Source organism: Atta colombica, unplaced genomic scaffold (assembly GCF_001594045.1).
Source record: "Atta colombica isolate Treedump-2 unplaced genomic scaffold, Acol1.0 scaffold68, whole genome shotgun sequence".
Taxonomy (NCBI): Eukaryota; Metazoa; Arthropoda; class Insecta; order Hymenoptera; family Formicidae; genus Atta; species Atta colombica.
This window is the reverse complement of record NW_017259559.1, coordinates 788,210-801,006: the sequence shown is the minus strand read 5'-3', so window position 1 is coordinate 801,006 and position 12,797 is coordinate 788,210. Positions and strand designations below refer to the sequence as shown.

The 12,797-nt window shown below is 32.2% G+C and overlaps 1 protein-coding gene across 2 annotated transcripts in view; it reads right to left on the bottom strand.

Annotated features, from left to right (window-relative positions):
• LOC108692255 overlaps window positions 1–10,737 on the bottom strand; it is a 31,234-nt gene extending 20,497 nt beyond the window's left edge. For both annotated transcript variants that reach the window (XM_018200426.1, XM_018200425.1), the window contains exons 1-3: window positions 10,619–10,737; window positions 7,865–7,975; window positions 4,380–4,481 (exon numbers count right to left, since the gene is read on the bottom strand). In XM_018200426.1, coding sequence (XP_018055915.1) covers window positions 4,380–4,481; window positions 7,865–7,954 — 192 coding nt within the window. In that variant the 5' untranslated portion in view covers window positions 7,955–7,975; window positions 10,619–10,737. The remainder of the gene's footprint in view (window positions 1–4,379; window positions 4,482–7,864; window positions 7,976–10,618) is intronic.
• Window positions 10,738–12,797: the final 2,060 nt, after the last annotated feature.

Genomic DNA, 12,797 nt, shown 5'->3' with positions numbered 1-12,797 from the left:
ATATATATATATAATATAATCTTTTAGTATACGATATATCTGGAGAATAAGGTTCCAAATAATAAGTTACGATGTCTCGCGATTTTTTGCCGAAGTGAATAAAGAGCAACTTATTCATTTCATCATATACATTTTGTATATGCATTTCGTAGCACACACAACACTTATAGATATATTGTAATATAGATTGTTAATGATTTATTATTAATCAATCGATCATTGTTTTTTTCAACGAGGAGAAATACACAAAAAATCGCAACCGTTGAGGTAAATAATCGCTAATTCCAAGGTGTGTAAAATGTTAGGATTATGTAATATTCCGACGTTTTCTATAAATTATTCATGACATGTATGACATGAAGTGATTATAATTACTTTTCGATTGAGCTTTTTTGTGCATTCGATTGAGCTTTTTTGTGAATCATAAAATATGATTAATACTATATTTATTTTCAAATTTTTTAACTACATTTATATAACAATCAAGTCAAAACAAGTAACATGCGAATTATAAACAATACATTACATTACACACATTAGTATGTAACATGCATAATCAATAAGCGGCAATAGCATATTAATAGCAAATTAAACAAAATGTTTTCAACAAATATGTTATTTATGTTAAATTATACTATCTCGGGCGTCACACGTAATCGTCAACAATTCAACAAACGAAAAGTTGAGTAGTGGATCACTGATTGCTAATAACACAATCGAACAAAAAATTGCGGCGAGTAGGGCCAGCATTTCTTAATAGATTTAAGGTTGCTGAATCCAAATCCGCCAGCGAAAGATGCTCATTACATCAAGATTTTGAGATAAATCAAGTAATATGAATTAAAAACAGCATATTACTTGATATCAATTTTTTCTAATCAAACGAAATAGACAACTTTCGCTGACGGATTTAGATTCAGCGACCTTGAATCTATTAAGAAATGCAGGTCATGGTTGCCATAGGAAAAAAAGATCAAATTTTGTCGGACAATGTAATTTGCAAGTATTATTTGAAATTCAAGTACACACACACACACACACACACACACACACACGCGCGCGCGCGCGCGCGCACATATATATGCAATAATATTGGTAGATGTAATATAAAAAAACGTAAACAAAAATTATTTTTTAAGATTATTACAAACACGATTATCACTAGGCTGATTTATTCTGCAACAGCTAATGAAAAAATGATTAGCATACTGAAAATAGAGATGACAGAACGAAAGCCGAAGAAGGCTATTTGTGAAAAGATTGTTTTAAGATAAATTTTCAAATTTGAATTAAAAAATAATCTAGCTTGGAATGGCTTCAGAGTTTCATGAAGAAAGAAATTTGCTACGACGATATAAATGTTAAAGTCTTGAATTTATGTCAGAGTTAGATGACGAAGAGAAAAAATTTTGAATAGACATAGGTTTTAAATGATTCTGCGAATATACATATATGAGGTGTTCAACAACAGGAGAAAAAATTTAATGAGTTATTCTAAATAATAAAATAAGGTGGAAAGTCATTAATCAAAGATAATAAAATTGCATTCTTTTAATTATAAATGTTTAAATAATTATGTACTTTTACTACGTAACTATTTAAACATTTAGAATATTCATAAAATTAAGAATAACAAAATTTCAATGGAGACTTTATTTTCTAATTATATTAAATATCTAAATATTTATGTACTTTAGGCATTAATAATAAATAACAAAAATACTTTAGGCATTTAGACATTTATTTTCTCAGAGTAGATACTATATAACTTAAACTTTAAACTTTATAAATAAATTTTTTTGTATTAAAAAATTTTAATCATAATTTTGATATTCTTACTTTCTGTCTTATTTTATCAATTAGAATTACTCCTATTTTCTCATTTATTTTCGAATACTTTGTATGTATATAAACGTATAATATGAATCGTAAACACGAGAAACGCATAATGATAATTGAAATAATAAGATGGAAGGACCCAGAATCAATAGAAAAAAACTTTTTATAGATTTTATGACTCTGATGAAATAAGATCATAATAAAAGATTGTAGCAACATGAGTTGCAACATTAATCAATTAATAGCTAGATAAGTAGCAAACATGAGGACAAAAACAGTTAGTAACCGTACGAGAAAAACGTGCGCAGCCGCGGCAGTCCTGGTTGCGCGGTAACTTAGTGGTCATTAAATCCTTCGAGAGCTGAGTGGTCGATCGATTCGATCCTCATTTTCTCGAGTACCCAATGAATAATTAGCACACAAAGTAGACAACGCAGTGCCGCAGCAGTCCTGAATGCGCGGTAAGGCATTCCGCAAGGCAATTCTGTAATTCTGTATTTCTCATAAAGATTCCTCAAGGTCATGACCTCGAAATTTTTACCGAGCTGCTGATCAATCAGTCACTGCGTAGTGGTAACCTCGTTTTCTGATAAAGATGATGTTATTGCTGCAATGGTCGTCGTAGTGTCGACAATGTTGATTCTGCTTTCTGCCGTCGTTATCGAGGATGAGGTAGTGGACGAAGAGGAGTTAAACGTTTCCTCCTCATCAGATGGAAACGTTGGCAAAGAGATCGACACCTTGGAAGCATTATTCGAGCCAGTTGACGTGGATTCATCCTCATCATCTCCGAAGGGCGATATGCCCACTACACTTGTACCTTCGTCGCTCCTCTCGACGCCTGCGATATTGCCCATGCCGCCGCCAAGAATATTGCGGAGGATGACCGGACCAAGGACACGAATGATTTCTCCGATAATAGAGTTGACCTTTGATTCGATTCTCTAGAAAATAACAGGCTTTTGCTGGAGAATCTTGCAGCGTAGTAATAGATCTTCCTCCTTTTTTTTTATTCTGACTTCAAGACATCACTTTGCGTCGCGTGATCAGTAGATCGATCAACATATGACAGTGATCGTTGACATTTTATTATTTATAAATGATGGACTTATGACGTTTTCTTCGGTCTGTACGAGGATCTTTTTAAATATTCGATCAATCGTTCTGCTAGTTAATAAATATTTGTATAATTGATTGATGCTGTGTTTAAGTATGACTGACTTATTGTTTCTTATCATTTTATCTCTATTACCAGGCTTGAACTTCCTTTCAACAGCGCTATAAGTCATAGGAAATCAGGTTTACCGCTATTACACAATACTCGGCGCTCAGTGAAGCAGGTATTCTGTGAGATTTTTACGATCCTATTTTTAATACAAAGACAGAATTAAACATGGTTTTCTTTGAAATGCAGATATTCCGTAACCCGGGAGGGACCTTACAGTGTCACTTCGTGCGACCGTCATCAACTCTTCATGCGTTCGTTCAATCATTCGAGGACGCTGCCAGAGAAATTTCGACATTCCTCCACAAACGATCTTTCGGCTCGCGCAAACTGCAACTTCGCGGTAATGTGAGATAACTAACTCACGCTATTTTGCAAAGGTTCGTTACTAAATCAATCGCCATTGTCGTGCACGTGCACGCACATGCAACCGCATGCATAAAAAACCCGGTGCTGCTGGCCAATGCCGAAGAAGCCATTTGCTAACAAGACAAAAATCGCACAATGTATTATTAGTCAAATTAGGAAGTTATTCGTGAACAACTCAATAGGCGGCCAGAAGGAATTTCACACGCAAGAAAGAAACTTTCCCGAGAATGTTTAATTTTTATAGATAGAGTCTCTCTTACTCCGTCGATGAACAATTTACTTCGCACTACGCGATTTTTTTATTCTCGGACTGTAATAAAACTTCCCCTAATAAAATTATTAAGTTCTCGTGAAAAGTTTCATTGTGTAACTGGTACTGTAGATTGAAGGATTCAGAAATACTGAGGATTCGAAAAAAGAAAGAAAAAACAGAACACGAGAAATCTCGTATAGCTAACAGGAAGAATCGACGGAGACAATTATTCTTTTTTATTAGCATGGAGTATGACAAACTGCTTCCGTTCTCTTCATGCGGAACATACTCATGGAATGAGATCAAAACAAATCGATCCGTACGTGAGCGTACGAGTGAATGAGCAAAGGATAATTGGCTAATGCGTTGGCTGCCTCTCAAATCGTATGCGTTACTTTCTCGTTAAGAATGTAAGGCTGAAGTATGTAGTGAATACTGCTTTTTTTTTTACGGTACAATTCTATACAGATTGACGAAAACAAAATTTTAATTGGAGAGTGTCAAAAATTCTTAGTGCGTTTCAGCCTGATGCGAATCGCTCAAGGACATCTTACTGCTCCTTGATAATGTTTTTCTCGAGGTGAGGTATATAATTTATGTACACTTTCGTCTATAAAACGCCGCTCGGCGTGTCAGTCTAGTCCTGGCCTTCTGCAGGATTTCTCTGACATTCGTATATCAACGACTGCTCACCTGGGAAATATCGGGGAAGAGCTGTCGTAGAATGCCAATAGTCCTTTTGCTCCTCAGGGCAGCCTCGTTGTCGGCTTCGGCCATCACCAGCCGATCAAGGGCCTGAAAGAAAGTTTTCTTGTTGGCCCTGTCATACGACAGCGATTTAAATTTGGATCTTTATGATAGCAAAGATGCTTTTTTACTAATAATCGCAGGATATCAAGCATTATCGGATTTCAATTGATATACCTCGTAGATCTCAAATTTTCGAGGCTATACACATTTATGGATTAATAAGCCAGTGTTTGATTACGAGAAAATGGCTATCTACTTAAAGTAAGTCATGTGGACTCACCTACAATTACGTAAGAGCTTTTGAGTATGTATGAAGTGTGATCTTTCAATCTATAGAGCACTGAAGTACATGTTTCGCAAAGCGTTAGACAATAATTTGAATTATGATAATGAAAAAGGAATTGCCAAAGGAATCCTTTTGTCATTTTTTGTTAAAATAATAATTTGTTTTTGTCAAAGTAACGTTAAAATATAACGCTAAGCTGTGTACCTACATGAAGTAATGATAAATCAGGAACTACTTATGATTTTCCCTTTCCTACTGAAAATGTTGATAAAGGCCGTGGAATTTAGTGCATTTGAGAATGTTAAGGTAATTATGTGTTAAGGTGTTGTGTAATGTTCTTTAGGTTAGATGCTAACCAAACAAGGATCATTAATTTAGCGCCACTAGATATTGAATCGATTTTGCTATTTTCTTCACGAAGGCACAATAACAAATTTTCATAAACTGAGATTTATATATTACAATTAAAATTTATTATATATTATGATAATAAAGACAGTTATTATGCCGATGTTGATCGTGAGAATTAATTATCTTAAATGTATATTCTCGGGTATTTATCTAAAAAAAAAGATTGCGCGAGTGAATATATTAAAGTTACAAAATTCTGGTATTATATACAGCTAATTTAGTCGTTCAGAAATTACGAAATGTCAACATTCGACTATATCTGTGTCATCAAGAAGGACAGCCTGTTTTACAACAAGGTGATTCAAGTACAGAGTATATTTTATATCAGTTTCGCATTAAATTTCGTATTATGGAGCTAGATTGGCCAATTCCCGGGCGGGAACCAAACCCAAATGTTGCTCAATCGAAGCAATATGGTACACTTTCCCTCAAACCTCGTTTCACATTCATATGATCACCTTCATATTTGTTCGTCCCAATCAACTTTGAGTAAGAAATTTTGCTTATAAATTTATTTTTGTACGTTTAAAAATCTTAGAAATAGAAGATTAAAAAAATTGATACATATATCAAAATGATATACAAATTAATACATCATCTTCTATAGATTACATTCATGCTTTCACATAATTCTTTAATACCTTATATAGTTCTTTAATGTCTTACTATATATATCTTTCAATTTTCTAGTTATTTATGCAATTAATTATGTATTCTAGTATCATTTAGTATAGTAAATAGAAAAAGTAGTTTTGCTAAATATTTAAAATTTAGCTAGATACAGATCTAAACATTTTAAACCATCAATGTTATTATGCGGGACACTCAAGCTGGTTGATAAAATATCAAAATTTTATACAGGATTGCTTATGTTTGAGTGTCTTATATAATCACGGATGATAAAATTATTTTCTGGATTTGTATTTAACTAAATTCTTAGATACAACAGCAAAATCATTCTTTCCAATAAATTTTATTATTATCATTTTCCGTGGTAATAATTTTAATAATATTAACAACAATAATAAAAGTTCTTAATTAAATGTTTATGTATTCATCTTTATATGTCTTAATGGATTTTTTATAAACATTTAATAGACTGTTTACATTCGTATTCACCTAATCATTTATGTCTGTATGTTACTACTTATCCCTAATATTATCCACGATATCTTTCACATCTTGTTATCTCATATTCTTTGATTGAGCGAAAATACGGAGGGAACGTAAGGTCAGTAATTTGTTTGTATACAATGTTTCATATATCACACCGTGTTGTTAAATTGTACTTGTGCGTACTAGCTTTCCATCGGGACGCTTATCGACTGAAGAAAGTGTCCTGTGCCGATGTTGGCGACCAGTGAAAGTGTCAGAGCGAGGAGAGCCGGTCGGACGATCCGGGTTTTCGTCAGATCGTATACTTTGAGGGTTACACCGAGTACTTTACGGTCGCATAACCGAAACATTGAACTCCGCACGAAGGCGCTCATACCCGGACATTAAGCGCAAAATGTTTTTTAAACTGAATAACTCTATATTTATTGTCATGTAATCGTTCGGCCGGTAATCATTTTTCCAGTGTATTTATGCACGTGCTCAGTGTATTGCATCATATCTTAAATTGTAACGGCAAGTTAACACGTAAACAATGATAATTATCAATATATTATGGTAAACGCTAAGTTTAAGTAGTTATGATAGCAACTATTGACAGAACTCTTCAAATAACAGCTATGATTTCCGAAGTCATGTAATAGAAATCGTAACAAAGTGCAATGCCACATTTTCGAAGAATTAAGAATTACAAAATAATTTTCGGTATATTCTACGGGTAATATTTCAAACGTAAAAGATTTCAATATCGTTACAATTTCGATGTGGAAGTGCATTACATCTCATGCAAATTTTGTTAACTCCATAATCATTTTTGCAATAAAATGTATTTATTAGTGGGAATAGAAAAGAAATTTATTCAACGTTTATTAGTATTTCCCAGTTTCACGTTGTTAAATAAACAAATTCTTATTTGCGGTTCTATAAACCACAAGCACAATACATAGTCATAAAATATCAATTGCCGTTTTGTTCATATTACTATTAGTTTCGTCGCGGTGACATTGTTCGAGTGAAAGACTCGTCGAAAGTCATCTTCGACCATCGAATCGATCAATTCGATAGAACGATCGAGCATTTAACGTTCGTAAACCGGAATGTAGCTGAACTTTCGCGATCGAGAAGGAATCATCTTGCATTTGATCACCCATATCGTTTATTAATAATTAATAATCATAATTTAGTAATTTCTATACAGTAATTTCGATACAGAGAAATTCTCTGCGACATTATTTTTTGTAAATCAGACTTTCTCCTTAATCAATATGGGAAAGAATTAAAGATAAGAGCAAAGAAATGAAGATTAATGGAAGAGATTAATGGAAAATGTTGAAATTGCTATTCACTGACATAGTGAAAATCTTTATAACCATCATGCATAATTTTACGCAGGATTAATTGTTATACCGCTAATTGCAAAATAAGTAGTAAAATTTTTATGCTGTCACACTTGAAATTCGGCCTCGAACTCTTTAGTTGCGTGCCACGTGCCATTCGTGTTAGATAATTAAGCGATAATGCATGGTAGAAGTAGTCGTTAATGCCGCGAATTAATCTCCGCAAAATAGATGACGATGTTAAAAGAGAAAGGCACGAGATGTGCTGCTCACGTGCTTACCTCTGATCGGAGACCGTCTTCCGGAAGCGGATGCGAGCTCACTAATGCGAGGCAAAGCACAGCCGTCAATGTTAGAATAGTAAATCTCATCTTGGTTTGTATAGATGAATTCTGCGGAAATAATTTGTTTATTTTAACACGAATCAGGTATTTATGATTACGATAGTAATTAATTCCTCGTTAACCCGCTTACAATATCGCATATTTCTCACAATCAAATTTTTACATTCTACGCGATACGGATTACTTAGCGGATCTTTATCGCAGTCCCATAGACTGAGAGAAAAATGTTTGGTATTTGGGACTATAATTGTATGGTAAAATAATTATCTAGGAACTCTATTTTTATAGTTATTACTGCTATAAACTACGCTAGTAATAATTTACAGTATATAATAATTTTTTTTGTAGTTCTATCAAAAAATATATAGTTGGCATTGAAAATAATTATAAATTATAATCAAATTATTTATAATAATAATAATTTAAATTATAATCATTTTTTTTCTCAGTACGCGAATTTTTCGAAAACGACTTTAATATTATATATATTTCAGGCTTCTTTAAATTATTTTAGAAATAATCGTTCTCTCGAAGCACATGCGATGAAAATAAATATCCGGATATAATGCGCGCATGATGAAAGTGAAAGATTTTTCACGGGTCATAATTCTACTTCTCTCATTTTCTAAGATATATTCAGTACGTCTCTTGTTCTCTCTCTCTCTCTCTTTATTCCTGCTCCCCTTCTCTCCTCCATACAGACACGCAAAGACAAGTTGCAAGGTAAAGCGGAAATCGTTCACAAAGATCATGACAAGACGAAGGAAGCATGAAGGCGCATGGAGAAAAGAGCGAAGGGGAGAGACGCAATGACTCTCCTTTCTCGAACATGGATCCATTCGCGACTATCACTTTCGACGGAATGAAAGTGGAGAACGCTGTGCTGGCGTCTTCAAAGGTGGGAGGAAAGGTGAGATAAAGCGTGCACGAGCTCTTTAATTAGTTTCGATTTTAATAAAACACACTAGTACTTGTTGCATTTTATGTCCGCATTAGGATTATTTATTAATTCACGTTTTCTTTTGTGAGTCAATGGAAATTTGCTTGCTTCTTGCAACTAAACAAAAAATTGCGTTTCATGACGTAAAACTTTGAACGCTGACTGCAGTTTATGAAAACCGGTTACAAGTATGTGAGAGTCAAACCAAAAAAGAAAACTCAACAAACGTGTTTAATTATTTTTATATTACTTAATCGAAAAGAAATAATTTTATGGATATTTTTAATTATATGATTCTATTTTAAATGGAAAATTATAGAAATATTTGTCTTTACTGAGAAAACATTGTCTCTTGTCAAGAAAAAGATCTGATAATAGTATTAAATCAAGTTTAGATGGTATAATTATTAAAGTGAAATAATGATAATCAAACGTTTCGGTTAATATAACTAATATCAACTAAACGTTAATTTTCTTTTTTTAATTATTATTGTGTTATTTGCTAATATTTACTAAATATTGCATCAATACTCTAAACAAAATACATTTGATAGCTATTACCAGATTTTTTTTCATTGTTGTTAATACACGCGTAACTTTGAAGTTTTATTTGCTAATGTATGTCAACGTAAGTGCAAATAACTACACGTGCATTTGGCACATTAAGGATGGATCATGGTGATATAATGGCATTAAGACGATATAGATTCAGCACACATCTACTCGGGAACCGTGTTGCAATATTTTATTCTCGAGGCCACATAATAATTAATTTTAATTGGCATCTCCATTACTACCTCGCAAAGGGCAATTTACATTGCGATTATAATACGATAATGCATAAAAATCTTTTTCCATTTTCCAAAAAATAAATATATTCTGAAGTTTTTTAACGTAAAGTTAAGTTTGAGAAAACAACTCAACTAGTAAAAAGAAGCATTAAATCAATATTATAATGATAAAATTGATGATAAAGAAATTTTGTTTTCTATTTTTTTGTGAGCAATGAAAGTGAAAGAGAACAAGTAAGTTTGCAATCGAAGTAATTATAAAGAGAATTTTTCAGAAAAACTTCTTGTATGAAGAAAAAAAATTGATATTCTTCAAGCATGGACGAATTTAATTCATGCTGATTGTAAATTTTAATTTTCTTAGAACTTACTGTTCCGGTCCATTCAAGATTTTTCTCTATTAACTTCTTTCGTGTCTTTTTCTCTCTATTTTTAAATTATTTTTTACATTAGTAATCTCATAAATAATATTTTTAATAAAATTAATAAATAAAATTTTATTCCTATAAACTATTAATTGTACGGAAAAGAATTCCAGTTTTCATCAGATAAATAATTACGGAGGAAATTGTGCGTCCAGATGGAAAGAGATTTCTCCGGAAAATCGCGATTCAAGAGCACTTTCATAAAATATAAAATAATATTGTATTATGCCATAATATTCCATACTGATTTCTTCTCTCGTGTAAACAAATTTGCAATTTTTTCACTTTACAATAATTAAATTTTTATCCAAATATATCTAATTTTATTAATTTTGTTAAGCGATAGGAATATCTCACGAGCTTTGCCTGTCTGCACTCGTCTTCGAGAACACACGAAACTCAAAAATTTCCCACTTATCATCACCTCGCCACGTGGTCGTCGCGTACGATAAATTTTCCACGACACTGAAGATGAGTACACAGCTACCCGGAAAAGACGTTGATCGAGTTAAAAACGCGAGATTTGTAAACTCACCACGCACAGATATTATCCGTTACACGGTTCGCTGTGAAAATCGAATTTTTTTAAATAAAAAAAAAAAGATCTCGTGTGCTGCCCTGAAGGAGCTCTCGGCGGCTCCTGCTCTCTTCGGGGTTTTCTGTTACTGTCTGTATAGCGACGCTTAGTGAGCGGCTTTTATTAGAAGGAGGGGCCTGGCACCACCTCCACGCTACACTTATGTCCATGTCTGCCTCTCATTCTCTCCTTCTGTCAGGTCTGCATGGGAGATCCTGAAGAAGGGATCGACTACATTGATAAATTTCATTCCAATCGTCGAAACGTGGATATATCAAGGATAACTATCAAGAGATGTATCCATGTTTGCGAGCTTTCGAATGTAACAATGTAATTTACCTTTTGCTGTGTAACCGAACAAAGTTTTGCATTTAAAGAGATTTTTTTCTGGATAAGAATAGTACTCAACATTTTGATTAAATATTTTTTTCAAGCTGCACAGCATTTATCTCAAAAAGAAATCTCTGTTAAAATATTGTACGTAAATAATTAAACAGCAAGGTTTACCCCTTGTCGGATTTTTCTCATTTATAACAATTTAAATCTTTTCTTTTTTCTCTGCAGGTAACAATATTGATAAAATCGATAATTAGTCTCTTAAAGTATGAAAAATTGATTACATATATGTCGGAGATATAAGCAGATACTTAATATATCATAAAGCATGGCATAAGATTGAATCACGAATAATTATCTTGAGTAACCGAACGGATAATTATGAAACATGATTTGACCTAAGTATCTTAAAACATTTAAAGCACATTTTTGCATATAACATATTTATATATTATGTAGCTTACACCTACATGATCACAAATAATTACAAAAATTAATGGCATTCGATTATTATTATTTATCATGTTCATCCATCAATTGTTAATAATCACTTTTATTTGCATTACAAAGTAAACATTGCAGTGAAACTTTATTTTATTTCTAATAACTAGGCTATTAAATGTAAATCCTCGTTGATTAGTACATAACAATGTTATGACAACGCATCGTAGATAATAAAAGTACATACAAAGCACTTCTTAGAGGTCATGGAAAATCCTAACAGGTCACACAAATAGTTTTTGAAGCCACTTAATCATGATGATGCTACGCCACGTGTTATCCTTTTATAATTCAGGATTGAAGTGAGCAAGTTTTTCATATGTTTGTATTATATCTTGTTATAACAAGGCATATTATAATAATAGAGGAATTATAATAATAGAGAACATTGCAGACATTACTGCACACATCTTAATAGGCAGATAACCCTTTGAAAAAAAAATTACGTTTATACTGCAAATTTATACTTAGGATTATATTTCTTATTACTAGTTGATTTATTCTTTGTAAACGTATCTATCTATAATTACATCAGAGATTGCCTTGAACCATTCATTTGATCAAAAATTTTGCATACACTTTTTGTTATTTCTATCGTTTATTTATTAAATTACTTACTTCCTATCAAGGAGATATCACTAACATTTAATAGCCGGATAATTAGAATTATACATTCATACATATATACAATTAATATAATCTGTATATACAATTACGCAGTCGTAAAAAGTAAATTATTGGCCTAATTTGATTCTATCTATTACCCTATTAGCGTTTTTCAAAATAATATAGATAGAAACCAATGATGGATATTGTATTTGGCTATTGCATTTATCATCTTGTTTTATTTAACAAATGTGAAACTTTTATTTACAATTACGTAAAGTTGTAAAAAAAGTCTATTTCTTTAATATAATGTTATCTACCACTGTCTATCAGTTTTTTCAAAATACTGGATAAAAATCAATAATAATTAATATTTGATTATTGCGTTTATCATCCTGCTGTGTTCGGTAAAAGTGAAATTTTTATATCTACAATTACGTAAAGTCATAATAAGTCAATTATTGACCGAATTTATTTTTATCTACTATTGTCTACCGGCTTTTTTAAAATGATAGAAATCAATGATGAGTACCGTATCTGACAATTGCATCTATATCATCTTGCTCTGTTTAACAAATGTGAAAATTTTTTTACCTAATTTTTTACCAACAAAACTGTTTGAAAAGAGAATGTGTAAATTTGAGTTACAGAAATGCACATACACTTTTAATACGCTTTGTTTAATAAGAAGGAT